The sequence below is a fragment of the Raphanus sativus genome, chromosome 7 (genome assembly GCF_000801105.2).
Source record: "Raphanus sativus cultivar WK10039 chromosome 7, ASM80110v3, whole genome shotgun sequence".
Classification (NCBI taxonomy): Eukaryota; Viridiplantae; Streptophyta; class Magnoliopsida; order Brassicales; family Brassicaceae; genus Raphanus; species Raphanus sativus.
Genome location: NC_079517.1, coordinates 243,533 through 258,656, shown reverse-complemented (window position 1 = coordinate 258,656; position 15,124 = coordinate 243,533). Strand labels below are relative to the sequence as shown.

Genomic DNA, 15,124 nt, shown 5'->3' with positions numbered 1-15,124 from the left:
TGACACGTGACGAGTTTGGGTGTGTGGAAGGGATGAGGTTAACACTATAATGTCTTTGAAAATGACTTGTGGCACAACCCCATATCAGTTAATTAAATAAGCTGTCATTTCGAAATATTATATTACTATTCAAGTGAACACCAAAGCGTTCTCTATGTATAATGGATAACAAGACGTCGTTTTATTATGTGAAAGACGCTTCGTGTTCCAAATACACGCATGACACACGACACGCACTAAGATGTTCATTCCTCTGCGTTTTTCTTTTTTTGGATTCCGGCGTGTTTACTCTGTCTCTGGCGAAAGGTCATGTCTTCCGTCGGATGTTCACGTGTTGAGGAGATATGAGATCCTCTTTGACTCATATGTGGGCTTTGGGCCTTTAAAATTAATGTTTTTCTTGTTTTTGGACTTTGTTTTATGTCTTGTGTTTTGTTGTTGGGTAAGTGGGTTTAATCGTATAATAATAAAACAACAGATGACTTAAAAAAGAAAAGAAAGACGTGTTTTGGGCTTTTCTTGGACCGACCGAGCAAAGATTTTTTTTATTTATTTATTAAATAGCGGACGTCGAGAATGACAATATTACCCTTATTTCTTTTAAGAAACTACAATCAACCTAAACCCTAAAGCTTCTCCTTAAATGAATATATCGTCTCCGTATAATCTCTCTCCCAAACGCCGCCGACGATGTCGTCTTCAACTTATTTTCCAAAACGCATCGCATTGTATGGAGATTGTTACATCGGAAGAAAACATCGACGAGTCCGTTCCAGTTTTCAAAAGTAGTGTCTCGGGAAAAAACTTGCCCTGCTCCCAGGTTCCGGCATCTTCCGACAGACGACGATCTTATTCCTGCGCCAGGTAGCTTATATTTTTCTCCACGATGTTAGCAATGTTTTTTGTGCACCTTGCTGATGTTAATGTTTGTTGTATTGACTAAACCTTAGCGACAGCAAGTGCTTCAAACCTTAGCGACGCATGGGACGAAACCCTAGTTGTGTCTGGTTTAGTGAAATACCAAGATGAGATAGGCTTGATCGCCGATGTAGAGCTTCTCAAGAAGCTTTTTTCGACTCCTTACACTCGAGCTGGATTATCCTTGGAAGTTCAGCGCATTGGGGATACGCTTGTGTTGAAGCCATCACCTGGGTGAGTCTTTTTTACAAAATTTTTGTTTTGTTTTGTAAATCTCCTTAGTAATGTTATATTGTTTCTTTGATGTAGACCTGAGGTTGATGAAGATGAAGGATGTAAAACGCAACTTGATGAATCTCTGTACAGAGTTTTGTTACGCAATCGCTGAGGTCCGAAGACTCCGAGGAATCCAGAAGAAGACTTTTCATTTGCCAGTTGGGCGACATCCAGATGCTTGTGGGCAGTAAGCTGCATCGGTTCCGCAACGAGGAAGAGTTGGATGTAAACTTGCTTCTATTGGATGTTAGCAAAAGGGTAAGTAAACTTTCTATTTATATGTGGATGTAATCTTTGTATAAATGTGTTTTTTCATTGAACTTTCTGTTGTGTTTCTTAACACGCAGTTGTCACGTTTGCCCTGGCTTGAAGCGTGGCTTCAGAACATCATGACAGATGTGCCAGAGTTAGGAGTTTGTCACCATGATAATGGCGTTTTGAAAAGGATACGAATACTTATCCACTTCGGAGATTTGCTCAGTAAAACAAACCTCGGCGTACATTGTTCAGCAAAACGCTCATCAGATTCTGTCTTTCCTTCGATCAAATTGCAAGGACGATCCTGGACTTTACTGGTAAAGTTCTCTCTTCCTCGCAGATTATATTATTATTATTATTATTGTTATTGTTCTTTCAGGAACTGATTTGGCTTGGCTTGTGTGCTTTTGTCTACAGCTCTACCGAAGTCCAGGTGAAGATGTGATTCAACTTTTTCATTTTTCATCAAAGAACCATTCTTCAGGCGAGGGAATCACCTGCACAACACATTTGACATCCAAGATGAGAACTGACTCGATGTTTTCCTTGGGAAACTGCTTCACAAGCTTGCCCTGTCTGTGGTAAGGAAGGAATCATACATTAATAACAGCTTTAACTGCCGCTTTTCTTACATGTGTTGCATCGTGTGCAGGAGGCTGAAGCTCCCATCAAGTGTGCGACTTTCCACTAAATGTCTGAATGTCTTGGATGAGCAAGAACATATGGTATGGTTTTTAACTCTGATATCTCTGAGTTCTTATGTGTGTACTCATTGAATGGTTGATATCATGCAGGTTGTTCGGTCAGATGCCCACGAGCTCTTTGCTAGGCTCCTTCTGAAGAGACAAGCTGATTTCATTTCGAGTGTAAGGAGGGCGTTCAAGGTCAAGTGATGATTGAATTCAAGCTAAACGACAACTATTCGTGTTGTTATGAAGCTGTTCCTTTGTCTGTGCCAGAGACAGTTCCCATTCTGGTCTTACCGAAGTACCTGGCAGTCTATCATGTCCGTCAAGCCGTTAATTCCCTTATGTGGTCACAGCAGCTTCAACCGGCTTCGGAAGCGTTAACCCCTAAACTGTCGAGTCAGCTTCATCTTCAATGCGAAGCTGGGCTGTCTCTAGGTGCTGCTTACCTTGAAGCTAAGCAGCAGTTGCAGGGAGCTTTCAACATTATAAACCAAGCTTGCCGTTCTCATATTTCATTGCCAGAAAAGCCCCACGGTACTGTGTTCATTTCTTCCATGGAACTACCCTTCTTGGCGGAATCGTGGTTTGTTGTGGGCGATCTGTTTGCCCTTTGTTACGGAGAACCAGTAGGCGAGTTCAAATTGACCCCGTCAGATTTGGGAAACGTGCTAGAAGAGACAACAACAGAGGACAGAATACTCAAGTTTCTCAAATCTCCTCTATCCGTTGGTGTGGTGGAGAACCTGGTGGATGCTGGTAAATGCTATAAAGAATGTCTAACTGCAATTCGGAAGCTTCCAGATGGCAAGTTTGTTCAGACTCTTACTGAACACTTGGGGAGCCTACATATAAAACTTGGTGACTTGCTTTCCCGGGTCGGAAACTTCGTGACTGCTAAAGACGCGTATGATGCTGCGATTTACGCTTTCAAAGAAGCAAAGGCACATGTTGGTCCTGCTCAAGAGGAGAAGGTTAGGGTCTACAAGTACCTGGCGGATGCATATTTCAGCTTAGGATGGTGTTTAGCAAAGGGAATGATGGATGATGGTTGTGCCAGGCAGAATATAAGAGAGGCTTTGAACTTATATGAAGGGGATGTTTTGTGTAATACATGCGCAGAGGAAACTGCTAATGCTTTCTTGGAGCTAGCGCAATGTTTTCAAACATCCTGCATGAGGCTTTATAAAAGCAACCAGTGGAAAACAGCCTCGTCTTTCGCTTCGTTAGCTCTTGGTAATTGGCAAAAGTCATCGTTATATTATAACGCCGAGAATTTTCCCGAGAAGTTCTTGGCCACGCTTACAGATATGGCCACTTTCTCCTTGAAACTTCCTAACTCGGTAAGTGGTGGTGAACCATTAGTAACTTCTCTATTGATTGATGTGTTGTGTGGTATTGAGCCATTAGTAACTTCTCTATTTTTAGCACCCGAAAGCAGCTTTGGATATTCTTCTCGATGGCCGTCACGTTTCCGAAACAACAGCAAAAGGTTCGGAATCCTGGAACCTATTCTGGAATAAATTGAGGGAGGTTCTACTGTCAATGTTGCACCAAGCAAAAAAGGCGGAGGACAAAAACATTGAGAAACTGAGTGAAATATATCTAAGGTCGCTTCGCAGTAATGATCGGACATTCTTGACAGAAACCCGCGGAGATCTCGGTGTTACAGAAAAGAGTTTGACACAATACATTGTAGTGGGTGCTTTTATCTTTGTAGTGGTGCTTTTATCTTGATGTTTGACACAATACATTGTTTTCTCTTTTCCATTTGTTCAATCTTAGAGAGTGTTTGACAGGGTTCCCAATCTCTCTGAATCATTAATTCCCCTGTTTTGTTTTTGTCTTTTTGACAAGGTGTCCTGTTTTTCTTTTGATTCCTTGAAAAAGGAGAAGGAAGTTCAAGTTTGGTTGGATACAGAGGTTTATTATGCATGCAAATTAGCTAACAGGTGAAAACACATCTTATTAGAGAAGTTTGTTTGAAACCAGGTTAGACAAAGAGTATATGACTTGCACAACAACTTGAACTCAACAAGCTCAACAATGAAGTCTCCGGTGAGACTAATCATACAGGCCTGGAGTACCATATCTCCCAGCTTGTATATGTGAATCCAAGAAATGCTGGTTCAGACTTGGGTTCCACGTTAAAGAGCTTATGATATACACACCACAAGAAGCCCACAGAGTTTAAACTTAAGACAGTTGTCTGAAGAAGAGGACATCAATGGATCAAAGACTAAAGCTTTGGCCCTTCTCTTCACGGGTTCTCTTGTCTGCTTCTCTGTCACTCTTCCAAGCTGTACCAAGATGTGGAATGAGATTAGCTCTACTTCAGTTTCAGATCCTTAATAAGACAAGTTTCATTGTGACCTGAGAAACAATACTATTGGTGTCAACAATCTGGGAGAAGTTGGAGTAAAGATACAATCATTTGGCTTTTGACCTGTTCGGATAAGAAGTTAACACCAATGTAATTAGCCATCTAATAAGTCTCTCCAACGATCCATCTCAACGGTTTCCAGGTACGTTGGAAAGCATAGTACAGAGATATCGCCCAAGATGCTGTTAAAAAGTCACATGATTCAGCCACTACTTGAACAGACACTGATTATAGCAGAAATCAAAGAAGGGAAGAGATGTGCTTACACGCATACGCCATAGGCATACAAGGGTCCTCGGTTTTATCTGCCATGTCAAGTAGATGCGAGTTTTCCATTAAGCATCAGCACAAGCGTCAGCATAACCTTGAGCGTAACCCTCCTTGTGACCATCAGCGTATCCATCACCATAGAGACTGAACACTTCGATGTACAGTCAGCGTATCCCTCCTTAAGTGTTTGGCCATCTCTCAAGGTACTACAAAACCCAAGAGAGCCACCACACGAGCTAATGTATAACAATTACAAAGTCTTTCGGTAAATAAACAAGTCCCACCAATGGATAGATAATTTGTCTGTTTGGCACTCACAAGACTGTGTTGATGTGAAGTGCTTTGAGCAGAGAGGTCGCCATTTGCTTCACCAGAACTTGGCCTCCTGAACGCTGTCCATCACGTCGTTCTTCTATCAGATTCTGCAGTTTCTGAGGGAGGTCGTTCTCTACTATCAGCTGCTTTGGCTTTGGATGGTGCTCGTAAACAGCCTGTTTCACATCATTGAAACCAAAATGATAGAGTATTGATATCTCTAACTCTTCAATCAAACCAGAATACAAGATAGAACAGAGACTACAAGATGAAATAGAAGATAGCTTCGTAAGTTCCGATCACAATCACCTTCTCATGGCGAAGATGACTGATCACGATGATCTCATGGCGACCGTGCCGAGACTCATAGCGTCTACAACATCAACATACAAAGCATACCCTTCTTCTTCGATCAAGCTCTGTATTTATTCTGCTATTTGCTTCAGCTATTCCAACTGCAAAGCCTCCAAACCTACCAGAGTCTCTCCTCTTTAATTCTTGTCCACGTCAGCAATAAGGATCTATCAATACTTTCCCCTTGAAAACAAGCTTGCCCACAAGCTTGTATGGCAAGAACCCATCGAACACATGAATGATGATCATGTTGGTCTCTTCTCCCCTGCTGAAACCCCGATACAGCAACATTGGCCAAGCTGAGTATATGAACATTCTTTTTATACTTGAACATCCAAGACTTGGCCATTTTACTTCTCTGCCTTTGTTGCATCACCTTGACACTACGAACATACCAGCCACTCCACAATCTTCCATTGTCACGACTTTGTGCAATGCCCACTTCTTGTCTTGTAACATATATGTAAGCTCTTTGTACATTAAACTGCTGTACTTCTGGCCAAGCACCTACTTTACTGAGCCTTGGTTTGTACTTAAACATATATGTCTTGAAAGACTTTTTCTTCTTAGGACTTCGTTGTCCTTGTACTCGTAGTAGATTACCCTCATGCTGCATCAATAACAAGTCGTTGTCTTGAGGTACCAAACGATTCTTAAATGTTGAAACTCTGAACATCTCTTGTATCAACAGCTCGGATTCTTTCTTTTCTTCTCCATCATATCTCCAAATCAACTCAGCCACTATCCGTAAGCAAATAAGTATGCTCTCATATACTCCCGCCCTTGAAAACAAGCTTGCCCACAAGCTTGGACTGAGTAAAATGATGTGTGGCTGCAACTCCTTTCCATTGGCTGAAACTGTGATTCGGAAACCATGTTCAAAAACTCCAAAGTGACAAGAAGAATATCCAACGTGATCAAACCACTGCCATATCACTTCTCTCAAGGCCAGTAACCTGAAGAGATGCATTTGGTCTGAGCGTGTCTGCCCTCTCCGTTTAAATCTCCATTTGTGCTTCACTTGGAAATTCAAAAGATGAGTAAAGGACATCCAGCTTCGTGAATCATGCCTCATCAAACATTTGTACCACAGCCAGGATAGATACAAGTCCTCAAACTCCAACTTTTTCGCAAAATCCAACTTGGAAACATCCTCTCTTGCAGCCCATGTTCTCAAACTCTGTGACCATGCCTCCATGTTCGGATATTCTCTGTATCTCCACCAAAGCCAACGAAGTTTAGACCGAGACTGCATAAACTTCCCTCGATCTTGCTGTAGCATATTGATTTTTTTGTATTTGAATTTAAACCACCCATCCTTGTTGCTTTTTCTCTTTGGTGATATGCTCAACAAACGAGTAGGATCAGAACAAACATCATCCTCTCTTTGAAGTTTTACGCCAATTGATCCCTCCAAAACTGCATCTAACTCCACCTCGTAGAAAACTGTCCCAGCCATCACAGTCCTTGTGACAGCAACCGCATAACCATCGGGCAGCTCACTACCAGTTTCATGTATAACCCATCTCCTAAGCATGAATCTCATAAAGTTCCTGTCTTTGAACTTAAACTTCCAGGCTTTGGGATACTTTAATTTCTTCTTCTTAATGACTTCTGTAGTTAGTGAAGGCAACTCCTGCACCTTTTCTGCTTCTGTCTCATGAATAGATTCAACGTCAGAAGTTGAGTCATCTTTCAACTCCATCTCTACAGAAAAACGTTCTGTCTCTTGATCATCATCAAGACAACAGTCTTTTATTGCCTTCTCCATATCATCAGTGTTTGATATCTCACTTTCTGCAACAGTCTTTTGTTCCCTTTCCTCAAGTGAGTCATTATCAAGCTTTTCTTCTGCCTTTTTATCAGCAAGACAATCACCAGAGCGCATAAAGACTACTTCCATTGTTGGTGATGTTGTGTTCCTTGCCAAATATGGCTCATGAACAACGAAATTGCTAGCTACTGATCCAGCTCCTGAATCCGTGTCAACCAAAGAACAACTCGGAACAGAAGCAAAACGAGCTAACAATCTGCATTTGAAGTCACTCCAATCCTTGAATTTCGTTCTGCGCCTCACCCAATAGAACCATCGACGAGCAGCTCCTTCCAAGTACAGAAAAATGAGGTCTAGTTTTGCATCATCTTCATAATGGCTAAAGAACCGATCAGCTTTCACAATCCAACTTTCTGGATTAGCTCCATCAAACATAGGCAAGCCCTCAAACACATGCATCTCAGCATTTTTGATAATATGATCACTACTTTCAACATTCAACACACCAGCTCGATAACCTAATTGAGAATCCTTCCGGTTTTGTTCCTGATTCTGAAGCGATACCTGAGGATAAAGTGTCGTAGATGTTGGAGCTTCGTTCTTTCTCAAGTCACCATCTATCACTCGTGAGGCCAATTTCTCCTTCCCTGATATCATACTCTGAGTATCGTTCATGGCAGATCTCCTCGATGCAAGGAATTTTTGGAGTCCACCATTCAAATACTCCAACAATACAGCACTGTCATTCTCGAACGACGATCTCGACTCCTCAACAACGACGGAATGATCGGAGGCGACAGATGCCGCCAGCGAAGAACTCCGATACATATTCGCGTTGCATCCGTATCCTCCGTAACTTTCGGAACCTCTTGAATCTCCGTAACCTCCGCCACCGTAACTTCCGTAACTTCCATTATCTCCTCCGATGAAACCAGAAACGGAACCATCGCGTCTCTTCAATCTCGCCGCCGATTCATCAAACTTCCTCATCATTGCGTTGAATCCGAACCAGTATCACCGCACCAATGATAGAGTATTGATATCTCTAACTCTTCAATCAAACCAGAATACAAGATAGAACAGAGACTACAAGATGAAATAGAAGATAGCTTCGTAAGTTCCGATCACAATCACCTTCTCATGGCGAAGATGACTGATCACGACGATCTCATGGCGACCGTGCCGAGACTCATAGCGTCTACAACATCAACATACAAAGCATACCCTTCTTCTTCGATCGAGCTCTGTATTTATTCTGCTATTTGCTTCAGCTATTCCAACTGCAAAGCCTCCAAACCAACCAGAGTCTCTCCTCTTTAATTCTTGTCCACGTCAGCAATAAGGATCTATCACAAACACTCAACACACTCAGCTTCTATAATAGTATTAAGACTAATAGTATGGTGGTTCATTACCTTGATAAGTTTGAGTAGATTAAGTCGAGCTATTGCATCTTGGTGGTCTAGCCTTGAAATAAGCAACGGAGTCAATCCATTTACAGCTAATGTCTTGTTGATCCGAGATGATTTCCTGGATTCAAGAATGATAAAAAACTCAAGAAGTTGAAACTTCACTTAATAAGAACATTTTGAAATGATTAAATAATCTACTACAAAGAAAAGAGAGAAACATACATGATGATCTTCAAGAATGGCTCCAGTATGTGCACGAAGTGTCTCTCAGGACAGCTCTGAAAGAAGTTAACTAACTTCTGAATTGCCTCGTTCTTGAGCAACGCCTGTTCCACCTTGTGGTTGTTGTCATTGTCTTGCGCCAAGCAAACAGCAATTGAGTCCAAGGCTATCACGGACCAGTATTCATCATCGAGCAGACTCAGGTAAACGTCCAGACCGCCGTGAGCTCTTAGCTGCTCTCTTGAGTTCCGAGATGCATGAGCCATATCACATAGAAGTGGCAATGCATATTGTTTTAGAGGAGAATCAGACATGATGAAAAGCATTAGGTGCGGTATGATTCCGTTTTCGGCCGCTTGTTCCTGCCTCCTCTTATTTATCTTGCACAGGTTGAATAGCGCACTAAGCACCTCATGGTGGATCTGATAAACAAGATTCCCTTCCTTAAGCTCAAGGTTGGGGATCAAATGCTTGATTGCATCCGCCCGCTGAAGATTCTCCAAACAATTTGGATCAGTGGATAAATGATTGGTGCACTCCAATATCTGGAAAAAAACAAAAAGCAGTGTAAGCATGCAACCTGTGTAGGCAGAAAATGAAGCTTCATAATGTTTCCAAGTACCTTTAAGAGAATAGGAGGTTCCACACGGTTGAACATCTGGAAAAGACGACTGAGTAAGCTTTGGCTGCACATGTACGATTTGACTGTTGTATCAGCTCGTGCAAATTCAAGAAGCAGATCAGCCACTGTGTTTCTTCAATCTCTCTGTTGTTTCTTTTGTTGCCTTAAAAGTTTGGATTTTTTTTAATATGTAAAATCTATCTCTCTCTGGGGATTTTTTTCTTCAATCTCTGTGCTGTTTCTTTTTTTTCATCTACTGGAAGAAAGTTATCAGGTCTTGGACTCCCCTGGATCACTAGGATACTCCCTTGATAAATTGACTTCTGTTACTGAGTTGTAAGACTTCTATCTCACAAAGTTTCTAATAATGGCATAGATTTTAATCTCATGGACTGTGTTTGGTGTAAACCTGCAGTGATTTAAGCAACAAGAACCTTGGAGGGGACTTGTCGTATCAGCTTCCTCCAAATGTTGAGAGATTGTATGTATGTTTGTTGATTTCTCTCTGTGTGTTTTGACAAGTTTCTTTGTGTGTCTGTTTGTAAGTTGATAAAGTTTCTGAATTTTGTGTTTAGGAATCTTGCTAATAACCAGTTCACTGGATCTGCTCCGTACTCCATTCCTAAAATGACACCCCCCAAGTACCTGTAAGTTCAATTATTTATCTTCAGACCTTATCTTGGAGAAGTTTGGTGTATTTTATGGAACATTGGATTACATGATTCTCAAATTATATATTTCATAAGCACTCATAGATTTACAAGAGATTTACATCATCACCTCAAACTCATTGAACTGATTCACTTCAAAATTGTCTGCATCCTTATCAACTGGTAATTTGTTCTTTATTACACAGAGATCCTGTAGTGTTCTTTTTCTTTTTTTCTTTGGTGTTTAGTTAGAAATACGGGACAAGAAGAAGACAATTTACAGCCATATAAACAAGAGGTCATAAACAGAGCAATTACCAGTTGGCCTAGAAGCAAAATTTTTATGGAATTAAAAAAAGAGCAATCACCAGTGGCCCATACGGGACAAGAAGAAGACAGTTTACAGCCATAGAAACAATCGATCATAAAAGAGACTTGTATAGAAACTAACTCATCATCCCTTTTGTTAAACTTTTTTTTCAAATGCTTAAAACCTGCTAAATCATCAAGAGGTCTCCCACAGAGAAGGAATTGAAAGAGTATTGGCACATTTGTTCTGTCAAAATTCATCAGATCCAAGTGTGTGTATATACATTGTGTTACCGCTTAAGTGTGTGCAAATCCATTGTCATAACATTTTTCCAAAGCCACTGTCGTTACCCCTTCCCAAGTAACACGTATCTAACCAGCAGCTTAGTGTTCTGTAGCCTTGTTGTAAGCATCAGCACAAGCGTCAGCATAACCTTGAGCGTAACCCTCCTTGTGACCATCAGCGTATCCATCACCATAACCCCCTCCATGGTTTGCTAACCGATTCCTCTGGCTCACCGCTATTAAATCTCGTGCGGCTTGGACAAAAGTGATGCGTTCCTGTAAAATCGTGAAGCAACATTAGAAAGAGAAGGGAATGGACGGGGTCATAACGAGGAAGAAGCTTTCCAGCATACCTTCAAACTAGGGTCAAGATCAAACCGTTGTTGTTCGGCAGCAGCGCGTGTGTGCTCCGCCATTTTTGCCTGCAAGGCTGAGACTACTTGACCAATCATGGTCTCGCATGATCTCTCAAACGAAGGCAGGTCCTCAATTATGGAGGCAGCATCCCTCTAAATTTTATAAAAGACATATGTAAGAGAATCGATCTTGTTGGGAGATGTAAAAGAGAACTGTTTTCGCCAAGGTGAAGTCGAATTACCTTGAAGGATTGTCTGGCAGAGAACGGGATCTGAATCTGCTTTTCCTCGAGCTTTGAAATGAGTTGGTCAGCACGTGCGCTCTGGTATGCTCTCTGTTATATACAAGAATGAAGGAAAGGAAAAAAACAGTTATCAAATCCATACAACAAGGAATGGAATAGGCTTATTAAATAATAAAATTCTAACCAAGGACTGTGTGAATGAAGAAGACACAGCTTCTTCCAAAGGTGATGTCAGTGCGTGTAATGCTTCTGGAGAGGGCATCATCGCTTTCCACATTGTTGGCCCTAAATTCTTGGTGATTAAGCTTGTAAGTACATTCTCCAATTGCTGTTGGAGGTCACGCATTGGATTTTCCTGACCAGCAGTCTCTTCTACGAAGCGGGCAAATAGAGCATCAGCATTTGACTTGGAGATCCTCTCAATCTCCGCAGCTAAAGCCCCTTCCACTCTTTGACCTTCTTCTTCGACGCTATGGTCAACGAGACTGAACAATCCTTCTTGCATCTCGTTCTGCGAAACCAATATCTGCAAAGGGAAGCAAAGTATCAGAAGAAAAAAAACAAAAGTATGTTCCAAAGAAATGTGTTCCAAGTCAGAACCTGATTCATCATATCTTTGATTGCAGATACAGCCTCCTCCACCTCCTCGATTTCTACTTCATTCACAAAGAATAAATGGAGAAAAGGACTTTGATGGAGGAAGATGTAGCTTCCACGTTGAGGACACTCCCCCTGCTTAACCACGATTCCAAGGTATTCGTTGTTCTTCTTCGTTGTCACCCTCGTCAGACCTCGAAAAGAAAAGAGGTAATCAGGTGAAAAAACAGAACTCAGAACACATAGAGCTTGAAGGATCTATCATCATCATCATCATCATCATCATCATAACGCACCAATAACGAAAAGTTATCATCGTCAAATCTGTTACGAAACAGAGACTCAACTTTCCCGAGGAAGGATCAATCATAACACAAATAAGGATCATCAGAACACGAAGAGCTTAACGGAGACGCTTTTAAGGATCATCATCATCTTACCGCTAAACTGAAGAAAGATTATCACTGTCAACATCACTTACGACGAAACAGAGAGACGCAAAGGATCATTTGAACAGGGAGAGCTTAACGCAGATACAACGAAGGATGAATCAAAAGTTGTTTCAACCATACCTGTTCCCACCATTTCGCTTCTGCTTGCTTCGCCTGGATGATGGAAGGAAGGAGAGAAGAGAAGTATGAGAGTGAGAAAGAGAGATTCTCTCTGGCGGGGATTTGAATCTGAACTCAATTCAATTGGACGGTTCAGATTTGAAACTGGATTTATTCAATTGTACGGCTCAGATTTCGCCACGTCGCCACGTCAGATTCATTAAACTGTGTCCTAGGTTTCAAGGAATGGGTCGCGTGTTCGAGATGGCTTTGACGCGTTTTGCTTCATTTTCTCTGATTTTAATTTAATGAATGTCAAATTACGATTTTACCCTCATCTTCAACCTCTTGCCTACGTTTTCAGATCTGTATTATCTTGTTCTTCATTCATGAAATAGACACTGATTTAGCTCTTGGTGGTCGTGTCCACTCGTTGCCTCCATCGTCGTCATCTTCTTCCTCAATCCAAGCCGTATCATCCAACGGTAAGAAAAGTTGATACCTTTCAACCTGATTTTAGCTCTAGCTTTCTGAAGATTCTTGCTTTGATTGAGAAAAAGAAGGTTCATTTCTCCGTTTCCTATATATTGATTTGTCAATTAAACATGTAGATGTTTTGTAATAAGATCAATGCTGTTTTTATGTAATGATACGACAACAGATAGGTGTTTGGCTTTTGTGTCTTGTCTGATGTTTGTACTGTGATGTTTAATCTACAGCCAGCGAAGCTCAGAGTCCTCAAAAGGTCTTTGAACGAGGTGGCTCTTTCTTGGCTGGGAATTTGTCTTTTAATAGGGCGAGAGTGTCCTTGGAAGGACTAAATCCAGTAAGAACAATATAATTTCGTCCTTTATATGCTTCTGTTTAACCTTTTCTGAGTCAATGCGTCTGATTTTTGGTTTGTCTGCAGCCCCCTGCCTACAAAGAGCCTTTAATGACTATTCCAGGAAGCCACCCGATTGTGCAGCATGAGATTTTGAATAATAAAAAGCAAATCTTAACCAAGGTGAAATAACTTTTTTGAATGCTCTTTTGGTAAGACTACCTTTGATAGACTTATGAAAGGGTCGATTATATCTGCTGTTTTTTTTTTCTTTTGCAGGACGCAGGTGACTCAGTGAAACTATGGGATATAACTAAGGGTGTTGTGGTAGAGGACTATGGGAAGGTCTCTGTGAAACTTACGCTTCTTATTTGAGTTTCTGATATATTGTATGTACATGCTGCTGTAATCGTGAAATTATATGTTTCCATGTTTGCAGATATCATTTGAAGAGAAGAAAGAAGAACTGTTTGAAATGGTAAGTCGCTTTGATACATTTTCAAAGATTATGATACTTTTTCTTTAGTGAGACTAACAGATTTATGTAACTTTATGATATGTTTTCAGGTAAGCATTCCATCATGGTTTACAGTGGATACACGACTTGGATGCTTATCACTACATTTGGAGACTCCACAATGCTTCTCTGCTGAGATGTATTCAGCAAGTGAAACAATACCTCGAGGAGAGACTGTTGAGAGGTGGGAAGAAACGAACTAAAGAGAGGAGGCGAGTGGTTGTTCTCCATCTCCCTGCGTATACACAACAGGCAAGCTGCAGAGTGACACCTGCTTGAACCCTAAAACACGAAAATCCGACTCTCCAGGATCAAACGAAGACGATGAGAAGCAACAAGTGATCCTCTTCACACCCAAAAAGCAACCTGAATCGTCCGAGGAAGCTGCAAATTCACAATCATTAACGTTGGATCAAATCAAAATTGACCAAGAGAGATATTGAGAAGAAAAAGAAAAAAACCTTTAATTCCGAAGAGTATACTACTGATCAAGCCGTGGCGGAGTATGTATTGATAATTCTCTCCTAAAACGATTTTGAGTATTGTTTTGATACCTCACTCACTTTCGTATGTATCGATAATTCTTAAATTCCAATTACTTCTCTTTTGTATTTTTGTTGAGTAGTACGGTAGTATGTCTTAATTTTATGGAAAAACATAAATCGTTTATACACCAATATGGCCCATGGACGAAAGCAAAGCCTTTTAGCGACTTCCTGATTGCCTTACAAGCCTATATAGCCAATGATGATTTAGTGTTCAAGATATTGGGCTGTGCACCAGCCATCTACCCGATTTGCTTTACAGTACTCAGTAATCCAAACTTAATTATACTTTTTTGTGAATAGATTTTGAATTTTTTTAACTCAAGATGAATACTATTTGAACTTTGAAGCTATAGAGAAAACAATATTTAATATTTTTTTGATTGATATATATGTATAGTGAAATATTATCTTCGTGGACATGATGATATGTGATAGTTATGAGTGGTGAAATAAATCGTTAACCATCAATTTCTTAGAAATTTTGATACATTTGAAATAAACAAGATAAGATAAGATAACATTATAGATTAATTACATCGATTTTAATTGATTCTTATAGATTTTCTATCTTGTTACAACAAATTATAGCCAAGTGTTTTGTTAAATGTAAGTAGTTTGATCAATCATATACCATAAATGTGTGTCTAATAGCTTCAGTGGGGAAGTATTAGGAGGAAAAGTCAATAAGTCAACGATGAACAGAGAAAGATAGAGGAAGAAAGTCCAACGGGGCGTACCCAAAAAACGTCTTAG

At 40.6% G+C, this 15,124-nt stretch overlaps 3 protein-coding genes across 4 annotated transcripts; 2 read left to right on the top strand and 1 right to left on the bottom strand.

Annotated features, from left to right (window-relative positions):
- The first annotated feature begins 2,298 nt into the window (after positions 1-2,298).
- On the top strand, positions 2,299-3,941 carry LOC130497983 (uncharacterized). Of its 2 annotated transcripts, none has more exons than XM_056991280.1 (2): positions 2,299-3,481; positions 3,580-3,941. In XM_056991280.1, exons 1-2 carry the CDS (start codon positions 2,345-2,347, stop codon positions 3,664-3,666), a joined length of 1,224 nt encoding a protein of 407 aa, XP_056847260.1. In that variant the 5' UTR covers positions 2,299-2,344; the 3' UTR covers positions 3,667-3,941. The 2 variants fall into 2 exon arrangements, with proteins under 2 accessions (XP_056847260.1, XP_056847259.1); XM_056991279.1 differs by having other exon boundaries at positions 2,300-3,481; positions 3,567-3,941.
- A 6,528-nt stretch (positions 3,942-10,469) lies between these two features.
- Positions 10,470-12,562, bottom strand: LOC130497554 (enhancer of mRNA-decapping protein 4-like). The gene is made up of 6 exons (XM_056990454.1): positions 12,505-12,562; positions 11,936-12,126; positions 11,520-11,861; positions 11,333-11,425; positions 11,088-11,243; positions 10,470-11,010 (listed from the first exon to the last, which is right to left on the bottom strand). Exons 1-6 carry the CDS (start codon positions 12,515-12,517, stop codon positions 10,834-10,836), a joined length of 972 nt encoding a protein of 323 aa, XP_056846434.1. The 5' UTR covers positions 12,518-12,562; the 3' UTR covers positions 10,470-10,833.
- Positions 12,563-12,797: 235 nt separating this feature from the next.
- Positions 12,798-14,434, top strand: LOC130497556 (uncharacterized). The gene is made up of 6 exons (XM_056990455.1): positions 12,798-12,968; positions 13,203-13,309; positions 13,394-13,489; positions 13,586-13,651; positions 13,746-13,784; positions 13,874-14,434. The coding sequence occupies exons 3-6, from the start codon at positions 13,418-13,420 to the stop codon at positions 14,024-14,026; spliced, it is 330 nt and encodes a 109-aa protein (XP_056846435.1). The 5' UTR covers positions 12,798-12,968; positions 13,203-13,309; positions 13,394-13,417; the 3' UTR covers positions 14,027-14,434.
- The last annotated feature ends 690 nt before the right edge of the window (positions 14,435-15,124 follow it).

Bases quoted from the DNA above. Each gene is read 5' to 3' on its own strand.
- LOC130497556 (XM_056990455.1), top strand. From the start codon at position 13,418: ATGACTATTCCAGGAAGCCACCCGATTGTGCAGCATGAGATTTTGAAT. The intron at 13,652-13,745 runs GTCTCTGTGAAA...CCATGTTTGCAG, and splicing joins TGGTAGAGGACTATGGGAAG to ATATCATTTGAAGAGAAGAA. The intron at 13,785-13,873 runs GTAAGTCGCTTT...ATATGTTTTCAG, and splicing joins AAGAAGAACTGTTTGAAATG to GTAAGCATTCCATCATGGTT.
- LOC130497983 (XM_056991279.1), top strand. From the start codon at position 2,345: ATGATTGAATTCAAGCTAAACGACAACTATTCGTGTTGTTATGAAGCT. The intron at 3,482-3,566 runs GTAAGTGGTGGT...CTCTATTTTTAG, and splicing joins CCTTGAAACTTCCTAACTCG to CACCCGAAAGCAGCTTTGGA.
- LOC130497554 (XM_056990454.1), bottom strand. The intron at 11,862-11,935 runs GTTCTGACTTGG...TTCCCTTTGCAG, and splicing joins TCAAAGATATGATGAATCAG to ATATTGGTTTCGCAGAACGA. The intron at 11,244-11,332 runs GTAATTCGACTT...TATAAAATTTAG, and splicing joins CTGCCAGACAATCCTTCAAG to AGGGATGCTGCCTCCATAAT.